The sequence below is a fragment of the Motacilla alba genome, chromosome 10 (genome assembly GCF_015832195.1).
Source record: "Motacilla alba alba isolate MOTALB_02 chromosome 10, Motacilla_alba_V1.0_pri, whole genome shotgun sequence".
Lineage (NCBI taxonomy): Eukaryota > Metazoa > Chordata > Aves > Passeriformes > Motacillidae > Motacilla > Motacilla alba.
In genome coordinates, this window is record NC_052025.1 from 14,553,711 (window position 1) to 14,580,081 (window position 26,371).

A 26,371-nucleotide genomic window follows, 5' to 3' on the forward strand; every position below is an offset into this window, starting at 1 on the left:
TAAAGGGAGATGAATTTGCATTGCCTCTGCCCACAAAGATTACACGGAGCCAAAAAGGCAGCGCAGAGTCACTTTTCAGAAATGACAGTGCCCTGTTCACATATATTAACTTCTTCTGCCTTCTGCCTCTGGATTATTCACGAGCCAGACAGTATGCTGCCTAAATACCAATAGTGAGTAATGAGGATTAGGTGTTACCTCTAATTCCATCGTTATGAATATTTCAGAACTTCCTGTTCAGGCTTAACTGCTATTTTGGTGCAAAAAAGGCAAGTCTTGGGAATTGAGCTGCTGCTGGCCGTGACATCACAGCGCTGTGATTTGGGTCTGGCGTGACACATATTCCAGAGAGCTAAGCTCAGTCAAGCCTCTTATGTAGATGTGTCTGAGAACCTCTGTGGAGAGAGAACCATTCGTTAGTGAAAGGGGAAATTTCAAGTGTGTAACAAATGTGATTTTTCTGACTGCTCCTGCTACTTTTTCTTTTTTTTCCCCCGTTTGCCTTCTGAGCAATAACATTCAGACCCTAAGCCAGCATAAGAGTAAGGGAGAAACCTTTGGCTTGATTCCAGTTCAGGAATAGTCATTTGTAAAATCTGGCATCAGACAGAGAGTGGTGCAGGTACTTCCCTAGCAAGAGAAACAATTGAAATGTGGTCTCCTGGAGGCAAATGAGGGAGAAATTATCTAATACGTGGGCTAATAATGGTAAAGTGGCCTCTTCGTCCTTTGGCAGGTTATAAAATAGTTCTCACTAGCATTTTTTTCTGGCTGAGTGAGCAGCACCCAGGAGGTTTGGAAGTGGAGTTGCTCAGTCGGGAGAGTTTTTCAGGTCTCATAATCACCCATGGCAAAAGCTGGGAGAACAGTGAAACAAAAGCAAGCTCCTCCATGCAAAGGGGTGGACTTGTGTGCCCATCTCAGGGGCAGGTGAGGAGATCTCTAGGTGCTGTATCTGAGATGGGCAGCATGGCTCTCATCAAGCTCCTTTTCCCCCTTTCAAACACATTAAAACCTCTCTTCAACTCCAGCCCTTCTGCAAGCCCAGAGTTACTTCAAATGCCAGTATTAAAGGGCTGTAAAGGTTTGTGGAACAGCTTGTCTCCTCTGTGTACCAGGAGGTGACCTGGTTTCCTCCACATTATCTTCTCTTGCTGTGACAGGACCACAAGCACTTTCCTCTGTGAGCTGTGGAGGAGGAGCAGTGGCACAAAGTGGTGGTTTGGGGGGACAGGGCTCTGTTCACTGCCTGCCATGGCCAGATGGGGAGGTTGCAGCACATTTCTTATCCAGCAGTGTGTAGAAAGCAGGATCAGTGCTAGAGAGCACGCAAAAGGCAGGATTAAACACACTGCAGCAGTGCCTGTGTAGTGTTGTCACATCAGGATGGATGAAGGGTCCTTTACAAACAGCATCATAGATCTCTGTGTCCCCAGAAGGGTTTTTGAATTTCAGACTGTGTCAGTCAGCACCTCTGTGTATTACAGCTGCTACTGAAAGGAATAATGGTTTTCCCATGCAACATTTTTTCTCTATCTTCATTTTCTCCCCTTGTTCCCTAGTCCAGTATTAACAGTGAGCATGAATGTAAAATTGTACATCTGGACACCTGAAAATAATCCCCTTGCAAAAGCCAGGAAGAGCAGTCCTGCATTGACTGTGGTGATAAAGTAGATGTGACCCAACAGCTTTGCCATAGCACTGCAGAGCAGTGATACACTTACTGAAGTCATGGACTAGATGGAGTCTAACCTATTTAGACTGTGAAAATTGCATATTTCCTAACTGTCCTTCATGGCACACGCTTCAATTACCATTCTGAATGGTGACTGTCCCCTATTAGCATTACTTGCTTAATGGTCGTTTAGTGTCAAAGAAAACTTTTATCTTTCCTAAGTGAGGAGGTGTAATAATTTGCCTGAAGGCTTCAGTTAGTCACTGGAGATGAAAACACTCCATGACTTCGCTGCCCAGGTAATTGCCTTTAAAGAAATGCCCTGCTACAGTCTTGTGCATAATCTTGCCAAGATGCAGTGATTAGAATTCTGCTAAATGAGATTTCTGCTACAACCCCCATATTTAAGGATGTTCATAAAGATCACATCCAGATCAGAAACCCCTTTGTGATCCTTGACCTTACTGCTGGGAAAACAAGGCACATCAGGTTTGCAGAGGGAACTTTGTACGGTGATTGCTGGGTTGTGTCCGCTGGACACTTCTCACTGTGGCAAGTGTATTGTAAGGTAAATTAGTGCAAATTGAAGTGTTTTGCATCAAATTTATCCAAATATTCAACAGAAGAGTGTCAATATTATGTATTTGGGTGAAGACAAAAGATCTCTTTATATAATGTAGTACCAAGATGAAACAAACTCTAGGTAGTTACTTTTCCCCTCTATCAACACATAATGTTTCAATAATTTCAGTGAAGTGTCTTGGGAATGTTTCTTTTGGCAAAATTAATCACGAGGGCTGATGATTTGTCTCGACATTGGACTAAAGGAATTATTTTCACAGGGATGGAAAAATCTTTTCTTTTTTCTGTACTACTTTGCCAAACCTTCCACAGCACAAACTAAGCCTCTAAATCTGTGCGTGGTGGTGTGCTTTACTTCTCTTGGCAACTCCTCATGCACTGATGAACCTCCAAGGTGTCTGCAGATGTTTATCTCCTTATTAAATCATGGATTTGATCAGGTAAAGGAAAAAAGTGAATAGAAGAATTAACTTTTAATGTGTTTAGAGTTGAGAAAAGAAGGAAAACCTGGACAATATGAAAAACTAAGTGCCCTTCTCCTCCCCATGGTTCAGGTTACACTGGCAGGGGCAGAGCAGGGAGCTTTCTGGCAGACATATGGCTGCTTTGCAAAGCAGAAATCATCACAATAAATGCAGAGTACCTTCTGTGTCTGCTCTGGATCCTAATAGTGCTGGCTTTATTACTAAAAACCTCTGGGACATGATAAAAGAATAGAGTGAAAGTGAAGGTGGAATGTTCCCCTGAGATGGTCATTCCATTGGTGAGGCTTTATTACAAAACCAAGGTAGTAGTTTTCCTGTAGCCCCTGCAGGATGCAGATCTGGTGGCATACAGCAGAGGTTCACATTAATTTTTATCAAGCTCCTGTGGATAGCTTGATAAAATTGAGATCTACCCAGAGGGAAGCTGCAAACCAACCCCGTCAGGCTGCAGCTGCAGCCTGAGAGGCTGAGAGGGATGCCATGGAAAACCTGGCTGGAGAAATCCTGATGGCTTTGAAGGAGTGAGAGAGTTGTCAAAGATCTTGATATACCCTGGACAGTACATACTCATGACCAAGTCTAGAAAGAAGTCTGCCATTTAAGTGGGCCTAAATCAGGATTAATGGGGATTTTTCTTGAGTTTTAGATGCTATGCAGGACATCAGCAATGTTGTTGGTCGTGTTTCCTTTAAAATTTGGTACCTGTGAAGAATTGAAGTTCCTGTTGAGTGTAATTGTGGTTACTCACTTTAGGACTGCTGCTTTGAGAAGGTGCTAGGCACCTATGTCCTTTGTGCCTGTGATGTGTGCCAAGCCCTTGACTTGTTTCTGTGCTCAGTGAGTGAAATTAAAATTAGGACTTGATTATTAAAAGGAGAAGGACACAGCACAAACTTTGAGAAGGGATCCATCACAGCAGATTTTAAATTATCTAATGTGGAATCTGGGCAGTTCTGGATACCAGCTCAGGAGAAAAGAGGTGGAAGATTAGGATCCTCATTCCCTGAAGCCCTGGGAATATCCTTGGTCATATGCCTTAGCCTCTTGGTGCCTCAGTCCTCTGTCCTCTGTTGTTTAATGAAGAAAATACCTGAAGTATGTGATATGCAGTGACAAGAGCCTCTTACAAGGCCTCAGCAAGGAACAGTGTAACTTTTCCTCATGCAAGGCTTAATCCCCATGTGCCACTGAACCATCATTTCTTTTTCTGGAAACAATGAGATGGTAAAAATTAGACGGTAGAAATGAAAAGGTGGAGTAAATTAGAGGTTTTCTTCGGACTGAAAGACCAGTTTTCCTGCCAGGGTGAACTTGCTACATCCTACCAACCCACAGATGAACTTCTGTGCTTTGAGATCTCTCTGTGATACCCTGTAATAAGCATCTTCAATATCTGTAAATATAGACGACATTTGTGGCCAGGCTGTTGCTGCTTGGGAGCTAGCACAGACCTATTCCAGGACAACATATTCATGCAAATCATAGGAATTTAGTGTGTTTAAGACCCCTGGTCTCAGTCAAATATATGAATGAGCTCATGAAGCTGATGTTTGTTGGGTGGAAGCAGTGAGAAGGTGCCCAACCTGCAGAAACACAATGCTTTCAAGCCTCCCGAGTCAGCTAAAATACAGGAAGAAAATGGGAGCCTGATATTTGTTGGTGAAAAAGACCCCAGATTTTTATAAGGAATTTTGTTTCTATTTTTAAGTATCATTAGTATTGGGCTGCTCATATCATATCACAGCTGCTCCATCCCAGCTGATGTGGCAACCCTGGGGAAAAAAGCAAGTCTCCACTTAAAAACTGGTCCCCACTCCTGTACCATTCTACAAAATCTCTATGATTTCTCTACAAACTTCCAAATTTCTGTCTTTTGCTTATGGTATTTCCTTGTTCTCCTTTCAAGCCTCCCTCTCCCTGAAGCCAGCCTGGTAACATAACCAGAAAGGGTGGTTCTTGCAATGGGTTTCCAGAGCACATTAATAACTAATCAAGACTGGAATCGTAGCAGGTGGTTAAAAAGGGCCTGTTGGTCATCGTTCCGAGCTCTGGCAGGAAGCCTGCCCTGGAAAATGTAATTACTGTCCAAAAGAATGCGACAAACTCTGCCAAAAATAATGAAAGTAGATCACGGTCCAAAGCCACACCAGCTGAAACATGTGGCAGTTTGTGGGGGCCGGCCAAGCGCGTCCCGCGGGCTTGGCAGCGGCGGCTCCGCGCAGAGCGGCTCTGCCTCCCTCTGCGTGCAGGGAAGCGGGGCAGGCTTTGAAACTTCCCACACAGGGCCTTTTGGGAACAAAGTGTCTGAGAGATCCCTGGTCTTTCTTAACTCTTTGTTGTTTTTTTTTTTTATTTGGCTCTGTATCATGCACTCTGAGAGGTAACTGGTTTTTCGACCCCAAATTAAATAGCATGATCCGGTTTGAATTTATGGGGAGAATTTTCAACATCTGATCCTCTTTTTTTTTTTTTCCCTCACAAAAATTGAAGTAAGGATAAGCAGCCACAATCTCATAAAGCCTCCTGGCTTCTTCCACTGCATTTTGCACTGGTCCATCAAAGGCTTTTTGACCAATCCCACGTACCAGGACTTTGCAGCAGAGATAAACCTTGTGAAATGATGATAAAAGAGGCAGCTCTATTTGCTGGTTTGGAAATTGCTGTTTCCAGCTTCCTCTCACAGACTCTCTAGGATTCCTCGCTGCAGCAGTTTTTTTAGCTGGACTATTTTAAAGTTATGAGTATCTTAACTTGGATTACTTCACAGGATTGGGCTTGGAAATGGCAGCACTGGCAGTTCAGCTGGCAGGATGTGCAGCATGTGGGTGCTGAAAAGTTCTATAAACCTCTGAGTCCAGCTCAGATCCATCCAGAATAGCATGGTTGTCGGAAACTAGTTTCACTTTCTGAGCAGTTCATTTTCCTGTGCAGTCCTAAGGGGTTAACATCTTCCAGGAGGTGAATGCTGGAAGAGAGGTAATAAACAGAGAAATGAGAGAGTCAGCATGAATTCATTAATAGAGCCTTACTGGAGATGAGCAGGAGTGACAGCACCAATAAGACTCCTAGAAATACTATTGAGAGACATTTGCAGTTACTTGGTTGGTTGAAACTCCCTTTTTGTCTAATTAGGATGAAGGGATGCTTGCAAAGTGAAGCCACTTGAAGCCAAGAATTTGGAAATTAAGAGGCTGGTATTTTTTTTTTAACCAAGGCAACAAATAAAAGAAAAAAAAGGCAGAACAAATCCACATCTTCACCCTTTTGAAAACATAAAGCCCATCAAAAAGTAGCAAATTCCAAGGTGGACCTCTCTGAACAAAGTGGAAATCGGGTATTTATCATTAAAGCCATTACTCCCAGAAGAGTGACCTTGCAGAGTCACACTAGCTCCTGAAAGGTCATTGAGGAGGAGTAATACGAATAATCTGTTTCAGTAATAAGAGCCCATCGTGGACCTTCCTATGTTCATCCTACTTGGCCAACTAGGGTTGCTTCCCCAAGGCAAGGGCAACATCCCACTAAGCACCCTTAACCAGGCCATTCTGATGTGATTGATTTTAGATGGGATATTCAGCAGCTTTTAATTCACTTCTCAACTTAAAACACAATTCCAGGTCTACTGTGGAAGAACTGCTGTCTTCTCCCAGAGCCTCCATCCAACCCCTTTCCTGGAGGGCTGGAAAAGGGCTTTGTTTCATCTTTCAGCTGTGGCTGTGGATGTTTAATTGAGGGAGACAAGCCCATAATGAGAGCAGCAGCTGTTCTCTCCCCTGGGCAGAAAGAGACTCTTCAGGGACAGGGTCCTCCTTGGCACAAAAGAAAATATTCTTGTGAAAGCAGCACTGAAGAGGCTGGCAGCTCCCCACGGCTTCTGACTTTGTAAGAAACCTCAGGAAAACACCCATGTGGCCTGTAGTTTTGGCAAGAGGAGGGAGGGCTGTGCACTAGGGACGAAGTGCTGAATAACACTCTCTCAGGAGCACAGAACTCTGGATGCAGTCTGCAGGGTTTGTGCTGATAGTGCCAGCGACTGCTAAATAATTATGTTGGAAGTAATCTTAGACTGGGGGATTATCCTGCATCCAGCCAGTCTCCCCATCCCCCAGAACAGACTGGCATCTGGCATCCTTCAGACTTCCCCACATGGGGTAATTGGGGGGATATTTGCAGGGGGTTGTCAGACTGGATACACCCCCATTGCCTGCCTGGAAGGTTTTGTGGGAGCATGGTGCTGTCCCACCCATAAAGAATATATATTTAGACTTTGGAAATTTTTCTTGCTGAGGAGTTTACATAGAGCTTGTTGAGAAGTAGCATTGCCATGAAACAAAGCACAGCTAGAGCCCCACATTTCCCACAGTGATCTCCACAGATGCTTTGGGACACCTTGGCCGGCTCCTGCCAGTGTCCAGAGGAAGCAGGTGGAGCTGCAGCCTGTGCATGGCCAAGGGCTGAGCAGCCTCTGCAGGGGGATGCCTCAAAGGGAGGAGATGGGTGGCAAGGAGGTGTGAGATACCTGTGTCAAGCCAAGTCTGGCAGGTCCCAGGCCAGCACCCTAAATGTCTGTAAGAACAAATATTTATCTGCTCTAAGAAGCAAACGATGGATTTGATCCAAAGCCTGTTAAGATCAGTGCAAGAGTTCCCCTAAACCTCCGTGAGATTTGGGTCAGGGCACAGAATGACTATTGTCAAGAGCAAATGCTTTTTTCTGATGGCGTTTGCAATATGAGGAAGCAGAACAACACAAGTTTTGTTTTCAATTTCCTTTCCTTCCTGACAGCTCAGCCATTACCAGAGTAGATTTAATCTATCGTGCAGAGGAAAGCACGGCACTTTCTTAAATGGTGGGTACAGATAACTGTTATCAGCACTGGCTTCCCAGCAGCCTGCCTGACGTCACTGGTGATTCCCAGGCCTCTCCTTGCCTCAGAAATTTAGGATGGGCTTACCCAGTGCCAGCTGCCTGTGAGTCATCCTCTACCGTGCAGCATAGTCTGTACCTGCACAGCAGCCAAGCCAAGGAGATTTGAACAGACATCTCAAAATGTGTGAAAACTGCTCTTGCTAAAAGTGAACGTTTTGCTGATGGCTTTTGGGAGGGCAGGAGCTGCCTTGGCAGTTCTTAGGGAGCTGCTGCTTTTTAGACACTCTTTTCTTCCTGCTTTCCTTCACAGATGAACAGACCATATAGCGCGTCTTTAATTGTTCTGAGTTTTCCCTCCAGGACCTTTTGAGAAAACATGAAACAAAAGGGGGAAAATAAATTAGAATTGCTTATGTTCCCAGGGAGCCATCAGCTGAGCTGAAAGCACTGGGGCAGGGGTGATGTGGGGCAGTGGGAGGGTTTCCTTGGCACAGAAATGCCTGAACAGCAGGAATATGAACTTTTCACCCATTGTTCAGAGCGTCACATTCTGTAGCAGGTGCTGTGTTTGGGATGGAGGATTATTCATGTGTGTGTAACAGCTTGATCAGCTGGAGGGGAGCAGGATTTGGGGAGCTGTGGGCTGTTATGGTATCCAGGACCATAACTGACCTGACTGGGTGAGTCTGTGTCATCCAACCCTGGAAAATCCTTTCTCTGGATGATGCAAAGATGAAAGGTCTTGAAATCCCAGGTGCTGTCAGCTCAAGAAAGAAATGGCAAATGCTTTTAGAGGCATGATAAAGACTGGAAATATAGCAGTGGCCCTCTGCTGCAGTCAGGTGAGAAGCAAGAAGGAGCAGAGGGGAATTTTTGCAGGGAGGAGTTTTTCAAATGGTGAGGCAGATATGTCAGAGGTCCAGTAGGGAGAAAAGAGCTGAACTTTTCTTCCTGACTAATCATTGCTTAGAAAAGCAGCAAGCTGCCTGTATTGACATAAAACCTCAGTTAGAAATTGAACGTGTTCTCATTTAAGGTATGTGGGATGGGAAGGGATACCCCCAAGACTGAGGTTAGAGAGAGAGGGAGGCAGTTCTGGCAGCTCTTTCCTCAAAAGAACATGTTGTGTCTGTTTTGAACTCATTACACAGCTGAAAATAAATAAATAAAAAGGGGAGGTGGTGTTGCAGCAACCTCCAAATGCCAAAATTCACATTTTACAGGCTATGAGAATCATGTGGGAATAGCTCATTGTACTCTCAGTTGCATGAGCTGTTGGGGGCTTTTTTCCAGTGAATTTTAGAGTATAAGGAAGTGCTTAACTTGTGCAGAATTCAAGTGATAGAGGTTAAAATGTGCAAGAGCCTCAGAAAGGTCTCATGTCTGTTGAGCGAACACAGGCTGTGCCCGCAGGTGGGGTGGACAGCTTGTTTGAGCAGGGGAGAGTGGGCTTTTGTGCACATCTTTAATGTATCCCTACCCTATTCTGTAGGATCAAAACCACCCAGTATTAAAGGGGACATCAGCCAGCAAACTCAGAGCAGAGTTGCAGTCCTATAGAGAGGGAGAAAAGTGCCCTAGAAGTATGTTTCCATACAAACCTACAGTTGGCACAATTCCTGGGAATTAACACAAGGAAATCTGCCTATCTGTAGCTGCAGAGACATTGTGGGCTTGGTGAAACAGGTGTGTGTTTAAGGGCTGGGGGGAGACGAGCACGGCTCTAAGGCATGCGGCTTCAGCCCTTCAAAAAAACCATACTTGGTGTTGGAGCATGTGGCTTTTTTTCCTTCCAAAGTCTCTTTGGTGGCTGCCTCCCAAAGTAATTAGCACAAGGGGAAAATTGCTTACAAGGTGGAAATTGCTGGTTCGAGCCCACGGCTACGGCTGGTGTGTTTGCGCCGTATGTTGGAGGTGTGGAATCCGTGGCTCGTGGGCTCGTGCGTCAGGGTGGAAATAGCCTGCCCTGGATTTGCACGCTATAGTTAGGAACGTGCTTGTACCCACTTCTTAAACTGAGCTGACTCCTTCTGATGTGATAACGAGCAAGTTTCAGGGACAGGAATGTGAGCCAGCAGGGTAGGTGGAACAAGTGGCTTGTCCTTATTTTTCAGAGATCGCTCAGCATCGGCTTTTTGTGACGCACCTGACTTTACAGGACATGGGTTTATACTTTGTTTGTTTCTTTGTTTCCTTTTTGCAGAAAGTGGCAGAAAAAATTTACTATTAAGCTTCTTTTTTCAGACTTCTCCTAACTCAGCCTGAGTCTCTAATCTCTTGCAATGCGTGTCCAACTACCTGTAAAACCTTTGCAGAAGGAGACAAATCTTTTGTGAGGATTAAGCAATATGCCTATCTTAAGAGATGCTGGTGTATAGAAATGACCAGCATGAATGTGAGCATTTTGGAAGAGGGTTGAGACAGCACTAGGTGCAGGGAGATATATTAAATCACTGTGGTGTGTGTGATTTTGTAGGCACACACCTTGCTTGCATGCACTGATGTGATTCTGCATGCTGTTTGTGCGTAGAGTGTGTGTAAATATTAAGAGACGGGGCATCAGAGTGATTGCAGCTCAAGTAGGAAAACACTGCTACAACAATGCCACTGCGTTCATAATCCTCTGTGAGTGTTCACTGCTTTGGTTAAATATGCAGAGACTGATGGAGATTGCCAGTGGATTAGCTCTCGTGTGGCTGGTGCCAGGGATTGATTAGCATAAGCAAATTTCTTCTCCAGCTTCACATCAGTAAGGAGAGAAATGCAGCAAGAGGTCCCTCCACTGCCTGGGAGGGGACTGAGATGGTAGGGAGGAAAACTGGAGTGGGAACAGTTTGGTCCCAGTGTTAACTGGTGTGACCAAATAAATCCCAAGGCTTCTATAGTGAGCACATCCCCATAGTTTACCTTGAAGAGCTCACTAATCAGCTGCTTTAATGTTTGTTTTGCTTGCAAACACGGTTTTGAGGGTTGTGGAGCTTTTCCCATGGTGTGATTTGTTTCTCTGCCATCTTTTTGGTGATCCTGTTTCAGCAGCTGGATAAAGGAGGACCTAAAAGCCAATATGCACAGGGCTCTGGGTTGGGTTTTTGGTTGATTTGGGGTTATATTTTGGGTTTTTTTCAGGGTGGGAGGTGTTGGTTTTGTTTGGTTTGGGTTTTCCTTGTTTCTGTGCTCATCAGAATGAAGGCACATAATGAATGTGTTTTGAGCTGCTGCAAGTGCACCTAGTCATTATAGAAAATTTGGGGCTGGATGCTGAGCTTGTGCTCCTAATGCAAAAGCCCAATCTCCTTCTGTGCCACTCTGCAAACATTCTGTGTGTGCATCAGGATCCCCTGGGACTGTACGTTGTTGATATAACATTGATCCTTTCACATGGAGCCTTGATAGTGCTGAGGACAGGGATTTGCTGATAAAACAAACCTAAGGCTTGGTAATAATTGAAAATGTAGGGTGGTTCACCAGGCAAAATGCCTGCTTGTAGAAAATAGAATTCATCTCTAAGTCAGCAGACATTTCTTTAGGGAAATCCTGAATTCTGATGGAAATCAATATTTAAAGGGACCCTTATAGTCTGGGGAGAAACCTCCATGCAAGATGCTTTCAAGTCTGAGCAACCCCTTTAGGGATTAACATCTGAATGTTAAATATAGGCTAGAACAAAAACTGTACTGGAGTAGTGAAATAGTCTTTTCCAGCAGGCATGAGGAAGGCCACTGCCATGGGCTCTCTCCAGCCTTGGAAGAATCATATTAGAAGTTTCTTATATCTGTAGCATGAGTGCATGTTTTTATTGACTCTTGTAAGTAAGTAAATTAAACTCCCCAACCAGCTTGAGCTACAGTTATTAAGTCTTACTAAACACAGGGGTAAATAAGTAGTCATTCTGCAGTATTTGCATACAGCGGGGAGTAGCTTGCTTTAAAAACCCAAATATTCATGAAGCAAGAGCAGATTTTATAGGCTACTGAAGCTGGTTAGATAGAATGGCTTGATCAGAGAAGAGGGGAGGAGGGCAGATGGCCAAGGCTGCCTGATTTCAAACTCTGTACAATTTCTTTCACTGGCTGAAAGAACTAAATCTCCTTATGGCTTTCCCATCACAAGTGGTTGCGTGGAAATGGGAGAAGTCAGATTCAATCCCATGCTTTTGCTTTGCAGGCTTTCTGGAGCTGCTCTGCTGGCCCAAAAGCAGCTGCAAGTCTGTCACTGAGAAATAGGATGTCTTGGGACAGCGCTGCCAGATCTTTCTCCAAGGGTTGTGTTGCACACACAGATGCAGGCAGTGAGCTGTAACAGTGGAATCAATGGGAAGAGCTCAGAACAAAAGAGCTCAGTTTGTTCTAACACATTTGGTGTTCCTGATTACTAAAGCACTGCATAGTATTTGTGCATCTTGCAATACATCATGAGGAGGGACTAGCTTTTGTTAAAAGGTAGGAAGGTAACGAGATGCAGTGAATGGTCCATGGAAAGGGCATTTCTGCCTCTCACTGTCTTGGGACTGCCAGGACATCTGTGCCTGTCTTTGGCATCACTTGAGCAACCCTAAATAGGTGTCTGAGGGGTCTGCTGGTGTTGAGCTCCTGAAGGCAGAACTAATAAATAATGTGTGTGCTACTGTACAGATGGGATGAGCCCCCAACCCCTTCACTCCTCCCCACCTCATGCCAGTACAGGGCTGGAGCTGCTTTGATCCCCACCAGAACAAAGTCTAAACATTAAAGTGAACTGTCCCTAAGTTGTTCTTCATTAATCAACAGCTGCAGGCACTTGGAAACATCTGTCCTGCCTGTTTGAACATTCCCTTTGCTTCGGTGGGTGCACTGAGGAGGCAGAACAAATCAAAACACGCCGCCGGGCCAGCACCACCTCTGCACCTTTCCCACAGCTGGTGTGAGTGAGCAGGAGGTGGAGGTGGGCAGCTGGCTGTGTGGACAGGGAGCTGAGTGACAGGGAAAATGATGTCTTTCCATGGTAAATGAGCAAAGCTGGGAATGAGAGACCAAGGGCTGAGCAGGGATGCAGGCATCCCTCCGCTCCCGTGGGCACGCTGTCTGCCAGAGAGGATGGGCAGTGCTGGGTGACTCCAGCAGGTTTTGTTGTACAAAGAAGCAATCTGGGTAGGAAACAGCCTCCCTCTACCCTTAACTGTGTGTTTTTGAGGTTACATCAACTGATAGAAGTAAGAGAAAACCCACTGAAGCGAGGAGCTTTGCCCACCGGGTGTGAGTGTGGAACCTTTATCCCTTTATCCCCTTGAGAGCCACTCCCTGGTGTGTAGGAGGATGCAGCATCCCCAGCCTGTACCAGGATGCCTCTGGTTCCCACAGGCTGTGCTGGGCTGGTGTCTCTTTAAAGGCAGGTCACAGAGCCCCTGAGTTAGGATATTCCGGTAATCCCTTTACATTGGCCTGCCCAGCCCTCCACGCAGCAGGAAATGTGGGACAAGCAGGGTTTTGAGATTATCTCGTGCTTTGCAAAGCCAGTTCCCTTTGTGCTTTTAGAAAGAGCTTGCTCCTGCACAGGCAGGGGGCTGAGGGTGATGTTCCTAGCCAGATGCTGTCCTATGACCACAGCAGCACTCCCAGGACCATGGCAGGTGGGGTCTGTGTCCTCCCCCAAACCCTCTGGTTTGTGGTGGTCACTGAATCACCCAGTTGTTGACAGGGATCACACTGAGTTCCTTGATCCTTTCTTCCTCAGGGATGTAGTTACTTGATGCAAGGACAACATTTTGCAGCAATTTCCCACACCTTCCAAACTGATCAGCTTTTTGCCCACCGAAGCTGTCCCTTGGGATGGTGCAAGGGGCAGGAGGTATTTCTCTGACCACGTGCTTTGCTGAAGTTGTGCTGGTCCTTAGGAGCACAGTGAATAATCTTCCACTCTTTAATTTCATGGAAATGCCAAGGCAGGAGCAACCTGACTCCAGGGGACTCAGCAGATACCAGTGACAACTCCATAGCTAAATAAAGCAGCATCCTCTGCTACACCAGGGGTTTGCCCATGGCTGGGAAGTGCTGCGTGAGTCACTGCTGATGGTTCCTGCTCTGATAGCCAGCCCTGCTGTGGGAGATGCTGCTTTTCCTCCTCCTGTCTCACCTACCCAGCTCACCTTTGCCTGGAGTACGTTGGCAGCTCTCCAGAATAAATCTCCTCATGTTTTCAGCCCCTGGTGAGGCTGAGGCTTTGAAGTGAAATGACTTGGTGTTCTTTAGCTGCCCACGTGTTCTCTTTCCTCAGCCTGTGACTGTGCTGAACCCGCTGTTATTCCTCACTGAACTGCACCTGAGGTGCCTCTGGCTGCACTTTGGTGAGGCTGGCAAGCCTTGCAGTGTCCCCTCCATGCCTTATTTCCAGCCAGGAGGGCTTCTCCTGGGAGTTCTGTTCCCAGTTAATTCATTACAGGGATGGAGTCCATGCTTCACCTGTTTTACCCCGTGAACAGCACAGGTTTGCTCATGTTTCAGGATCCTGTTGCTACTGGAAAGCAGCTTGAAACACTAAGGGACAGCTCTTTATTACTGAAATACTGACAGCCTTTATCCCTGTCCTTGCAATTTGGTTTCTGTGCACTTTGTGTGACTCAGAGCATCTCTGTGCCACCGTCCCTCCACAGATGTGGGACCTGCTGCTGCTCCTTCCCTTTGCTCTAATGAAAACTGCACTGTCAGTCTTGGGCCTTGTTAGTGATAAAGTCTCATCACAAAATGTCAGATCTAATACTGGCCTCTGTCCCAGTCCTTTTCTCGGGTCTGGGAAAATGTTATTTGACAGGGCAAAGTAGGATTTGGCAAATTGCTTCACTTGAAAAGATGAGGAGGAAGACTTTTCTGATTTCTCACTGCAGCCCGCTTTGCTGCCTTTTTTTTTTTTTTTCCTGTTGTTTTGGGGGGCAGGAAGACTGATGAAGGGAGTAGAGCAGGTAAACTGAAAATTATTAGCTGTTTTCAAGCTAAGATCTAATTGTGCTCTAAAAGGACACAAACTGGAAGGAAGTGTTTGAGAGTTACCAAACAAAGTGTTTGGATTGTCACAAGACGGAGTTGCTTTTTAAAAAAATTCTCTTCTCTGAAGTATTTCTAAGAACTGCCATAATTTATAAGAATTAAAAAAAACCAAAACAAAAACCCAAACAAAAACAACAACAACAAAAACCAAACAAAACCCCAAAAAACGACAACAAAAAAACCCCAAAAAACCCCAAACCAACATTTCAGTACCTTTACTGATCACTGGTTTTATTGGCATCAGTGGGAGTTTCCCAAGAGCCTGATGGAGCCAGGATACGACCTTTTATCTGTTTGCTTCTGGCTCCATCAAATCAGACTGATCTAAAAGTTAGAGGGAAGCATGGGTAAAGACCAAGCAAGTGGTATTAAAGCTAGCCACAAATGTAGCACGTTTTAATTCTTAGCAGCAGCCCCAGCACTGGGAAAAGGGCTTTTGCAAGGCTTCCTTCTCTACTAAGCAGCAGCTTTGTGGTTACATGGCGAGGTGGGTGATGTAGAAAGTGTTCTCCTAATAGCAGGGGTGGTGGCAATTGTGCAGGATTTCTCAAAAGAGGAAGGATGTCTTAAGCTAATTCAGACTTGCCTAATTTCCCCTTGTGTCCTCAGTTCTGCATAGATGTTCAACCACAGGCTCTATCCCAATTGCTTAATGAGCCTGGGTTTTGTGCCCAGCAGCATGCTCCATTGATCCTTCAGCATTGTCCTGCTCTGTGCAGACCCTGGACTATCCATTGTGACAGTCCATGCCTTGGGTTTTTCCACAATCTGCTTGATTTGTGAATTAAAGTGTAAAATACTATTATTGCAACCCTAGGATTTTGTTGGAGTCTCAAAAAAAGATAAAAAAGGGCATGGGGTGAACCAGTTGTTTTCTTCTTGATTTTAGAACAAACTACAGAAAAAGAGAAAACACAATTAACATGGTTTTTTTTAAGCTAGCCTAGAGGTGAATAATAATTTAATAGCTTTTGTAAGATGTTAGATAGGTGTTTCAGTGGATGCTCTATCCCACATTGCCCTCTAGTGAGGACATGGCAGAGCAAACCGTGCCTTCCTGCAGCCACCAGGATACGAAAATGAGGTATTTTAGTAACTGAGGACAGGGCTGGTTTCTGACATAGTGGCTTTGAGGTGCAATAGTGTGAGGAGGGGCAGTGTTCATCTGTCACCTGTGCCTGTGCCTTCACTGGCCACAGCTTCCTCGATGTTTGCCTTTTTCTGTGATAATTCTCTCTGCGAGCATCTCCCTGCTGCTGCTGGATCACCAGCTACAGGTCCCTGCTTTTGGAAAAGAGGGACGTATTTCCTGTTTGCTTTTGGTGAAAGATCTTTTTCCATGTTCTTTGTCTTGGGCTTTGCTCCACGAAGCAAACACCAGTTCTGTGGTTTTCCCTGTACACACATGGTCAGACAGCTCTGTGGTTTGGAGATCATCCCAGGACAAACTTCCATCCCTCCTCAACTCAGCACTGATGCGTCCAGAGGAATTGCCTAGAAGGTGGAACTGGCTGGTCCTTGCCCTTCTGCCTGAGCAGCTCCATTTGTCATTGCTCCAGCTGATATGGGGCCCAGTGTGTCCTTATGTGCTTGACCATATTTACATAGAAATTCATAATTAATGTTCAGTTGTCAAAGGTATTTAAAAGCTATCTCGTTCATCACAGCCATGGCAATCTCTGTTACATGCCGTCTCCTTCAATTCTGTGCCTGAAAACTTAATACTTATAGAACGGTTTGTCCTAAAAGCTGTGATTTTTGTCACACAGACAGGGAAGGGGCACAGCCTGAGCGTGTATGTGGCAGATGTGTGGGTGCTGACAGTGCCCTGTGTCAGTGCCACCCTCCCTGGGGCTGCAGGACCCCGGGAACACCATCGTGTTCTGGGAGCAAGGATGAGCAGCACTGTCACCCACCTGCTCCACATGGCACCTGGGGGCTGAATGACAAACACCGATGCCATCTAGTGACCACAAAAAATGTGACATGGATATTTTATAAAATCCTGTTGGAAGCCACAAGTGGGGCTTGCCTTGAGGCTGGGAAGGAGGGGAGATGGAGCTGAGGTGTGCTGGGGGAAGAAATCCCCTTTTTTGTGCTCTCCCAGCCTGTCTCTTCCCTCATTGCACATCCCATGAAATGCTTCTGCAGGTGAGCAGGGATCTCTCCTGTGAGGCTTTACAGGAGCAAGGCACAGACTTGCTAAGCAGCTCTGCTGCTCGAGGAGCACAAATTCCCCAATGTACTGCTGGATCATGGAGCACAAACCCAGCACCCCAGGACAAGGGCTGGTCCTCCTGTGACATGGGACAGCACGGGCAGAGACCCTGGGGATTAATTTAAGCTGTCAGCACAGACTGAGTGGCCACTGCTGCAGCTTTGAGCTTGGCAGAGACTGGGCAGGGGCTGACAGCTCCTGCTGCTGCCCTGACAGCAGTGACCCCTCTCTGCAGCTCACGCAACCTGGCACTTCTCCTGCCACCACCTTCCTTTGTCCCTCGTGCTGCTCTAGGTAAGTCTTGAAGGCTTTAACATGTTGGGTTTCAGTGTGAGCAGCTGGCTGGGGGCACCTCTGCTTCGTCCCTGCTTATTAATCCAGCCAGGTCCCAGTGCCAGCAGCCTGGAGGAATTAGTTTGCACCCTGCATTTTAAAAATGAAGGTGAAGTTGCTTCTGACCGCACCAGTTTGTTCTGCTTGGCTAAGCTGTTGTTGCCAGGTGTGGTTTGCCTTGCCTGGGGATGGGGGGGGGGTCTCTGGGAATTTTTTTGCAGCTCTGATAATTTCTCCAGCTCCTGAGAAATGCACAGAGAGGGAACTTGGGAATTAAAGAGTTTCCAGATAAGGAACTTGAGGGCTGAGATGGCTGTGATGAAGTGCATTATAAATGCACTGAGATGCCAGGCAACACCCCCAGAAAGATTAGGAGAGTGAGCAAAGCATCCAGATGCAAAAAAACTCCTTTGTGGGCCATCTCTGAAATGCAGTGACACCAAGACTGGTGCTGTCAGGTCTCTGCTGAGGTGCCCCCCTCACCAGGCTCATGGGTCCATCAGCAATGCCTTCCCCCAGAGGGAACAAGCAGGCTCTTGCTCTGCTCCACACTGCTCAGTCTGTCCCTGCTCCCTTCAGAAAACCATTTACAAGGGTCCTTGGGGGACTTTTTGTTGTTTTTCCTAAATGTTGTTGTTATCCCAAATGTGAAAGTACCTAATATGTTCTTATTGTGTAATTTACAAATGTTTTGTGTTATCTTTGCTGCTTCTTTGTCTGGATTATCCTTGTGTCCCCCTGCCTTTCTGCCCTGGATAATTGAGAGCTGGCGCTGTGCCTGCAGCATTCATGTTTCAGGGCCAAAGTGGGAGTGAAAAGAAATGCTTCTAAATACTGTACTGAAACAAATAAGTAATTTACTCGTAATAGCTCTTCTCCTGGCATTACACTGGCAATTTCATGCAGGTTTTGCAGAAGAAACAAGCAGTTGTGAGGGCTGGAAGATCCACACAGCATGAATATTTGTTGTGTGTGGCTGATGGGGAGAAGGGCTTCACAGATGTGGAAAAGCACTCCTACTTCCGTAAAGGGACTTTATCCAGCAGTCTGTGACAACACTCGTTTCATAGATTTGCTGTCCCTAATGTCTGAAAATTCTGTCTACCAGGATTTTAGCTGGATGTGGCAAAGACAGGGTTGCCCATGAGGAGAAGGCAGGGCTGCTTTACCTTGTGCTGTTGAGTAAGACATCTTTTAGAGCAGCCAGCCGACCAAAACACGGCATATGTCCACACTGTCTTCTCAGCTCAGTAGAAATCCTTCAGCATTATCACACCTCCATCTGTTCATTTTCCTGAAGAGATATGGAAAAGCAAAACACATTTAGGGTGCTCTTTTGCTTGGAGCATTCAACACAGACTGTCCCTATCTATCTGGCATCACTAAGGTAATACCATCTTACAGCAGACAAGCAGAACAACTTGCAATGAATAACCAGAGCCTGGTGCTAATCTTCTCTTTTCTCTCTCCTTGTAGGGATCCTGTTTACCATGCTGGTATTTGGGCCAGCCTGTGGATTTATCTTGGGCTCCTTCTGTACCAAAATCTATGTGGATGCTGTCTTCATTGACACAAGTAAGGAGAACTGGGTTTGGTTTCAAGTCAAATATGCTAAATTTTTATCATCAGGACAAAAATGTTGATGCTCACAAGCAGGAAACTGTGATTCAATCTTCAGTGCCTCTTGCATGAGTGTCACTTCTAGAAGGGTTTTAACACTGGGATTCATAGGTTTCAGCTCTGTGCTGATAAGTAACAGATTTTTAATGGTTAAAATTTGTTCCCTTCTGTGTTTTCTAGTATGAGATGAGTTTCTCCCAGCTCTTAAAGGACACCTTGAAATGGCACTGTGGCATTGTCATGCCGGGGGAACTGTGTCCAGAGCACAGTGAAATGTGGAGAGCTGCCACCCCAGGGTGTGGAGGCACACCAGTAAGATCCATGCCCAGCACCTTCTGCCCATGACCCTGGAGGGGATGGATGGGCAGCATCAGTCCCACAGCGTTATTGCTTTTCTCCAAGGGATTAAATACTTATTGCTCACCTTGACTTCACTCGGGTTAAAGCAGAATGTTTGCAAATTGTCCTTTTGTTCGTTTAGACCAAATTCTGCTTTTTTTTTGTGCCTGCACTGTGTGTTCTTCGCCATGAGAGGGCAACATGTGACAGGCTGTTCTCTGCTGCTCCCCAGCCCTCTGCTACCCACGGCAAACCTGATGCTTCATTCCTTTCCCTCAGTTGCTCAGGTGCTTTTTCCACGGTTCTCAGCTCCATCGGATCGCACAGACCCTTATGCAGGGGTTTTGTCCCTTAGAGGATGTATTTCAGCCTTGTGATGTTGTAAATGTGTTGTCACAGAACGCATTTGGATGGAGTTGAACCTTGCAGGACTCAGAACAGAATTGTGCAAATCTGCAAAATTGTTACTGCCTTTTTTTGATCTCACATGCACATGGCAGCTGAAGAAATGTAAATAATATCAAATGAGAAAGAAGTATCTTTTGGAATGGCTGAGGCATTTGGCTGCAGTTTGGTCAAACACCACATGGCCCTTTTTCATTCCTTGGCTTTACCAAAGCCTCGTTTGGCAGAGGAGCTGTTTGAAACCTGTTAGATATTTTACCATTTAGTATAAATTAAACTAAAATATGAATGTATACAAGAAAATATTTTATCTCTCAGTAGGTGAAGCTGTGGAACTCCTCACCATAAGGTGCTAAAAATCTCCAAACAGATTTTAAAGCAATGGGACAAGTGTATATATATTAAAAAAATGAACATGACACCAAATCTAGCTTAGAAAGCCCCCAGGCCGCAAGAATAATATATGCTGGCTTTATTCTTTTAGGTTTTCTGGGCATCTGCAGTTGGTTGCCATCAGAGGCAAGACGCTGACCTAGCTAAAAAGTTAATTTGGTATCTCCTGGCCATTTTTAGCATAAAACATTGCTCAGTGTTTGCAGCTCAAAAAGCCCCAGACAAATACTGAGCCGCAGAGAAGAACTATAGAACATTACTGCTGAGAAGCCTGGAAGGGCTGTGGCTCAGCCACTTTCCAGGGAGGGTGAAGTGCTCCCAGCTCCAGCTCCAGCTGGCTTTGGCCACGTCAGTCACTGTCATGCAAAAGCTGAGGCACACATGGCCTCTGCTTGTTTTTGTATGGGAAAGAGTTTCCACTTTGCGGCTGGCTCTGCCTTGGAGCTTGAGGTGACATAAGGAGAACAAGCTCCAGGGGTTTGAGCCTTGTCCTGCTCCCTGTTTTGGGCAGGTGTGGGATGCCGGGGCATGCTGCTGCACTGCCCACCACACAGCAGCTATTTTAGGAAAGGAATATGAAGAAAACTGATTTGCCTGACTCTTCATGCTGTTGTGTTCCCAAGAACCTGAAAAAAAATGCACTTCAGGCAGGAGGAAATAACAGCAGAAGAATCCAGTCCCTCCAGAACACTATTTTTCAAACTTTATCTGTATTTGAGAGCTACGTGTTATTTTCCCTAAGGGGAAGAGTTTCCTTCTGTCTCTGCTTGAGAGACAACTTGATTGCCTCACTTGAGACAGATTTTTCAGAGTGGCAGTAACCAGACAGTCACCATGAACAGAGGAGCTTGTTATTCCAGCCATGTGGACCTGGGTCTCCCCCAGGATTCAGCTCCAGCACTGAGCACCCTTGTGGCTGTGGCTGCAAGGCAGCTGTTAGGAAAACAGTTTTTCCTCTCCTGCTGTTTATTTGTATTTCCTCACACTGATTCCAGACCCTTCTTGGGCCTTACCTCTGCTAAGTGATACAGGATGCTCCAGCCTTTTATTTTGTTTTTCTTCCTTTTCTGATTATTTCTGTACTTTTCTGAGCCCATTTGATGCTGTGGGTGAGTTTCTTTTCCAATATTTAGGACTGTTTCACTCTCCGCACAGTCACAGTTGCCCTTAAGGCCCAAATGCCAATCTCTCTTTTGATGAAAAGAGAATTCAAAGCAGAGGGAGCATTGAGCTCCTGGGAAAACAGGGTGGTAAGCAGAGTTGGAGGTGCAGTGTTCTTCTCTGTGCAGGTCTGTGCCAGTAGCTGTCAGGTGAGTGTGACACACTGGGACAGGGATGCCCAAAACCTCAGTGCCAGCACAGGGGACACTGGTGTACAGCAGCTTCCTAGAGCTGGCAGAGCCAAAAACACTCAGGAGAAGCTGTGATTATGGGGTGTTGCAGAAGCTGGGTGTACCATTTAGACAGAAGAGGTGATGGGAGCTGGTCCTGAGGATCTCTTGGATACGGAGGACACCGTGCACTGGTGGCTCACACACTACAGCTGTGGGGTGCACTTTGGGCTCCCACCTTGTGCCTTGTGCTCCTCACCATCCAAAAAAAGCCCCAACAATCACCTTGCAGCCCATGGGATCCTTCACACTATTGTCTTCCCCTCCCTGTCACAGCAGTTATTACCAGCTGGGTAATAATAAGCACAGACTCCATGTATTACAGAAGGTTGATCAATAATAATCTTTATTAAGAAACCCATTGCTCTTTTATAGACAGTTACGATATAGATGTACTTGATTGGTCTTTTAATTAAAACACCATCACCATTGGCTGATTAGGAGACCACCCTTTGGTAAACAAATCTCTGCAACACATTCCGCATGTTCACAATATCAGCTGATATTGATCTGATCTCCAGCAAGTGGAGATAAGAACTGTTTCTCATTCTTTTCTCTGATCTTCTGGCAGCCTTTCCCAGCACCATGCCTGGTAAGGTTACCTGTGGCCCTCTGTGACCAGAGAGAGCTGCTGCCACGGTTCCCTGTGGTCAAGCCTGTGACTGTGTTCGAGGGGTCCCATGAGGAGGGAAGAGATGAGAATCTGGACTCCATTTTTCTGAAGGCTGATTTATTATATTATGATATATATATTGTATTAAAAATGCCACACTAAAACTATACTAAAAGAATAGAGAGAAAGGATTCATCAGAAGGCTGGAAAGGAATAGCAAGGAATGATAACAAAAGCTTGTGACTCTCAGAGTCTGACGCAGCTGGATTTTTGATTGGTTATTAAGTAGAAACACCTAACGTGGACCAATCAAAGACACACCTGTTGTATTCCACAGCAGCAGACATTTATTGTTTACATTTCTTTCCCGAGGCTCCTCAGCTTCTCAGGAGAAAAAATCCTAGCAAAGGATTTCCATAAAAATACCGTGGTGACACAAGCCCCTGACTCGTGTTTGCTTCCCCCCCACAGGCAAGCTGGACATAACCCCGGACGACCCTCGGTGGATCGGAGCGTGGTGGGGAGGCTTCCTGCTCTGCGGTGCCTTACTCTTCTTCTCGTCCCTGCCCATGTTCGGCTTCCCGCAGTCGCTGCCGCCGCGGCCGGAGCGCGCCGGGGAGAGCGAGCAGGCCATGCTCCCCGACAGGGACTACGAGCGGCCCAAGCCCAGCAACGGGGTCCTGCGGCACCCGCTGGATGGGGACAGCAGCACCACCTGCTTCCAGCAGCTGCGAGGTGAGGCATGCTCGGCAGCAGCTCCTCTGTCCCGCCAAAAGTCACCCGAGAAATCAGCTGCCTCAAGTTTTAGTCCCAACTTCTATTTAATTATCTCTGGCGTTGCCCATATCTGAAAGAGAGACTTCGTTCCGCTTGAAAGCTTTGGGTTGGTTTTTTTTTTAAAGCTGCAGAGCTTAAAAAAAGCTGGGAGTTGTTTAGCCTGGAGAAAAGGAGACTCAGGAGTGACCTTATCATCTCTAGTGCTTCTTGATAGGTGGTTATAGTCAGGTGGGGTTGGTCTCTTTCATCAGGCAGCACTGACAGAATGAGAGGACACAGTCTCAGGCTGTGCCAAGGGAAATATAGGTTGGAAATATATTAGGAAAATATATATTTTTGCATATAAAAATATGTTTTAATATATAAAATAAATTTCCTAATATATTAGGAAAAAGTCTTATACAGAAAGGGTGATAAAGTTCTGGAATGGTCTGCCCAGGGAGGTGGTGGAGTCACCATCCTTGCATGTGTTCAGAAAAAAGATTGGATGTGGCACTCAGTGCCATGGTTTAGTTGAGGTGTTAGGGCTGAGTTGGACTCCATGACCTTAAAGGTCTCTTCCAACCTGGTTGATTCTGTGAATTCTGTGAGAAATACATGATAGTCCTATAGAGTTGCTAAAAAATATGAAGGGGAGCAAAGCTGCCAGAGCAATTTGTGAACTTCTCTCCAGTGTACTGTCCTGCTCCCCTCTGCCTCCCAAAACAAAAAGCAAGCCAGCAAGGGCACTTAAAAGAAATAGGGAGCTCCCAGCACCCGAGCTTCAGCTTAGTGCAATCCCAGATACAAAGCAATGAGTGCTGGGCATCACCACAGCTCTTAAACTGAAACGGGAAGAGGGAGATACCAGCCCAGAACAGCAGCAAAATGGCAGGGCAGAGCATGATTTGTAGCAGATTAGAGAGAAAGCCTCACATCATCTCCTGCAGTGATGGAAATGGAGGTGACTCTAATTAAAGTCAGCTGATGATCCAGCATTTCATGGGAGAGTGTGGGCAGATATCCTTTCTTTAGGCTGTATTGGAAAATCCTTCATCTGAGAGGGTGTTTCTGTAGCACTGGTGGCTGCTTCCCACTGCCTGTTGCCGTGGCAGAGCAGGTTTCATTACTGCCTGATGCATTTAGATAAATGAGGACAAAATCACTTACTCCCTGTGCAGTCACCTTAATTGGGAGTTGAACCAAGTGTGGGTGGGAAGGAAAAAGAGACTTTGGGGAAAAAATTGTTGTCTAAATATATAAAAATGCCTTGAATACTAGATGTGGTTGTTCATTAAGGGAAGGTCAAAGATGTGAAATTTTGACTTGATGAGGAAATTCAGAAGAAAGGTAAAGGGATAAATTGTTTGAAACTCAACCAGTAAAATTCATTTCTTCATCCCTTCATCCTTGTTGCAAGGATTTTCTCTTGAATGGGCTTTTCCCATTATATGTCCATATGGATAGTTTTGTGGCTGTTGTTGTGTGCACATTAGAGGGTCTGCTTCTGGCCACTGAGATTTTGGAGTGGGCACTGGAAATGTTTGCAGGTTTTCATATAGAAAAATGAAAGAATATGACGTATCCCTGCTGCATGGAGGGGCAGCATTTCAGCCTGAGGATGGTGCTGAGCATCTTGCACACAGGGAGGCCATGGGGGGTTCACTGAGCATCTGTTGCTCATTGAAGTAGAGAAATTAAACTGCCACATCCATATGCTTCAAGTATTGATTACATCAGGAGGCACCACAGGCCTCCACGTTCGCCCTCTCACTGCAGGTAACCCCATTTCGGATCAGTCAGTATTCCAGGAGCCTCTTTGGAGATGGACTTTAAAATAAAATTTACATGGCATCACATAAGACAAGGGATGACCTTTTTAGTTATTCCTTTGAAGCTATCAGCGATGACACGGTAGCTGACATCTCCTTTCAAATCCCTTGCCACTGTTGTCATAGTCAGAATGTGGTCAGGAGTCATGTTGCTGAAGTGAGGCAAACACACATCATCATTCCTGATGAGCAGTGTTTCAGGTGAGGGTTAAATTTTTCTGTGGGTATACATTACTTTGGTGGCAGCTGAAATATCTATATGCATTTCTTTGTGGCAGGTTTTAGTCTCCCTAATCTATTTGTTGATTCTCCTTTGGAGAAAGTTAAGACTGTTTAGGCTTTTTCCTGGGGTAAAAAAGGCTCATAATTATATACAGAGGTTAAAAATATGTATGTGCATGCATAGTCATGTCTTCTGTCCTAATATGACCTTGGATTTTGCATGAATTTGTGATGCTGAACAGAATCCATGGAATCATAAACCAGCACAAATTGGAAAGGACCTTAAAGATCATCTAGTTCCAACCCCCCTGCCATGGGCAGGGACACCTTTCACTAGGCCAGCTTGTTCAGAGCTCCATCCATTCTGGCCCTGAACACTTCCAGGGATGGGACAAGCACAGCTTCTCTGGGCAGCAGCAGAGGATTTGCCTGTACAGGGGGTTGGGACTGATACCCCTTGGGGTTTGTATGGCCACGACTCTGACTCATTTTTAGCAAGCATTGTCTCTGCAGCATGTCCTGGACAGGGCTGTTCCTGCTGTCAGTCCATGTCTGCATGGAGGTGTGGATTGTCCATCTCTTGTGCAAGTGTGGGGAGGAAGAGCTGTTTCTCTGGATTGATCATGCAAACACCCTCTGTATCAACAGCACATCCTTAGAGGATGAACTGCATCTTCTTTTTGGCTACTGAAGGAGCTTTATTATTTTTTCTTACATTTTTTTCCTAGCCTTGCAGTGGCTTACACAAGAGAAAGGTCATGGTAGGAGAGGGAACAGGGCAGTGTCAGCTGGGGACATGCTCTGAGCTGGGTCATGGCTGTCAGCTAGAGAATGGCACGGCTGGCAAGTGGGAGGATGCTCCAGACACCACAAGATCTGCTGAAAGTCAGTGAGATGGAGGGCTGGCTGAGATTCCTTGGCTTTCTCTAGCCTTAGCACGCAAAAAAAAGCCAGGACTAATATAAAAGGAACATGCTCAAAGTATTGATCTTTTACATCTCTGTCAAAGTCTAAGCAGGAGGGAGGGCCCAGCTTTTGGGAAGCCCTGGCATCTCTTCCTGTGGGGTATTTTCATGCCAGGAAGAAGCAGTCTTAAGAGGAGCTCTAAACTTGAAATGAAAGTGGTGCCTTTGAACAGCACGAGGTGAAGAGGCAATCAAAGGCAGTAGAGGCAGCAGGGGGGCTCAGCACAGGGCCATGGCAGCTCATGCAGGAAAGCTTTGGGACAGTCCTGGGAGCTGCTTCCCCTGGCTAAACTGGCACATGGATGCTGCACCGCTTTGCCTGATTAGTATTTCATTTCAGCAGAGCAAATCCATTTGGGAGCACAGAGAAGTGAAGGATTAACAGCAGTGGAAGTCTGAATAAACGCTGCCATTGCTCTTTGCTCGTGCCTGGCAGGGTTGTTCCAGCCCTGTGCTCTCCGTGTGGTCTGTGAGAGCGCTTCAGGCATGGGCTGGGCAGTCCCTGCTCTTCTGAGGGGCACTGCTTTGCTTTCCTGCCTCTGCTCTGCCTTGGGGACCTCTCTGCTCCTCAGGCCAGAGAAGATGCTCAGCTCTGTCAGGGCACCTGTGCCCTCTGCTTGAGTCTGTCCAGCATCTGCCCTCTCACTCGCTGCCTCT

General features: G+C 46.0%; 1 protein-coding gene across 1 annotated transcript in view; it reads left to right on the forward strand.

Annotated features, from left to right (window-relative positions):
* SLCO3A1 (solute carrier organic anion transporter family member 3A1) overlaps positions 1-26,371 on the forward strand; it is a 136,483-nt gene that overhangs the window by 82,479 nt on the left and 27,633 nt on the right. The window contains exons 3-4 of the mRNA XM_038146628.1: positions 18,655-18,753; positions 22,411-22,674. Coding sequence (XP_038002556.1) covers positions 18,655-18,753; positions 22,411-22,674 — 363 coding nt within the window. The remainder of the gene's footprint in view (positions 1-18,654; positions 18,754-22,410; positions 22,675-26,371) is intronic.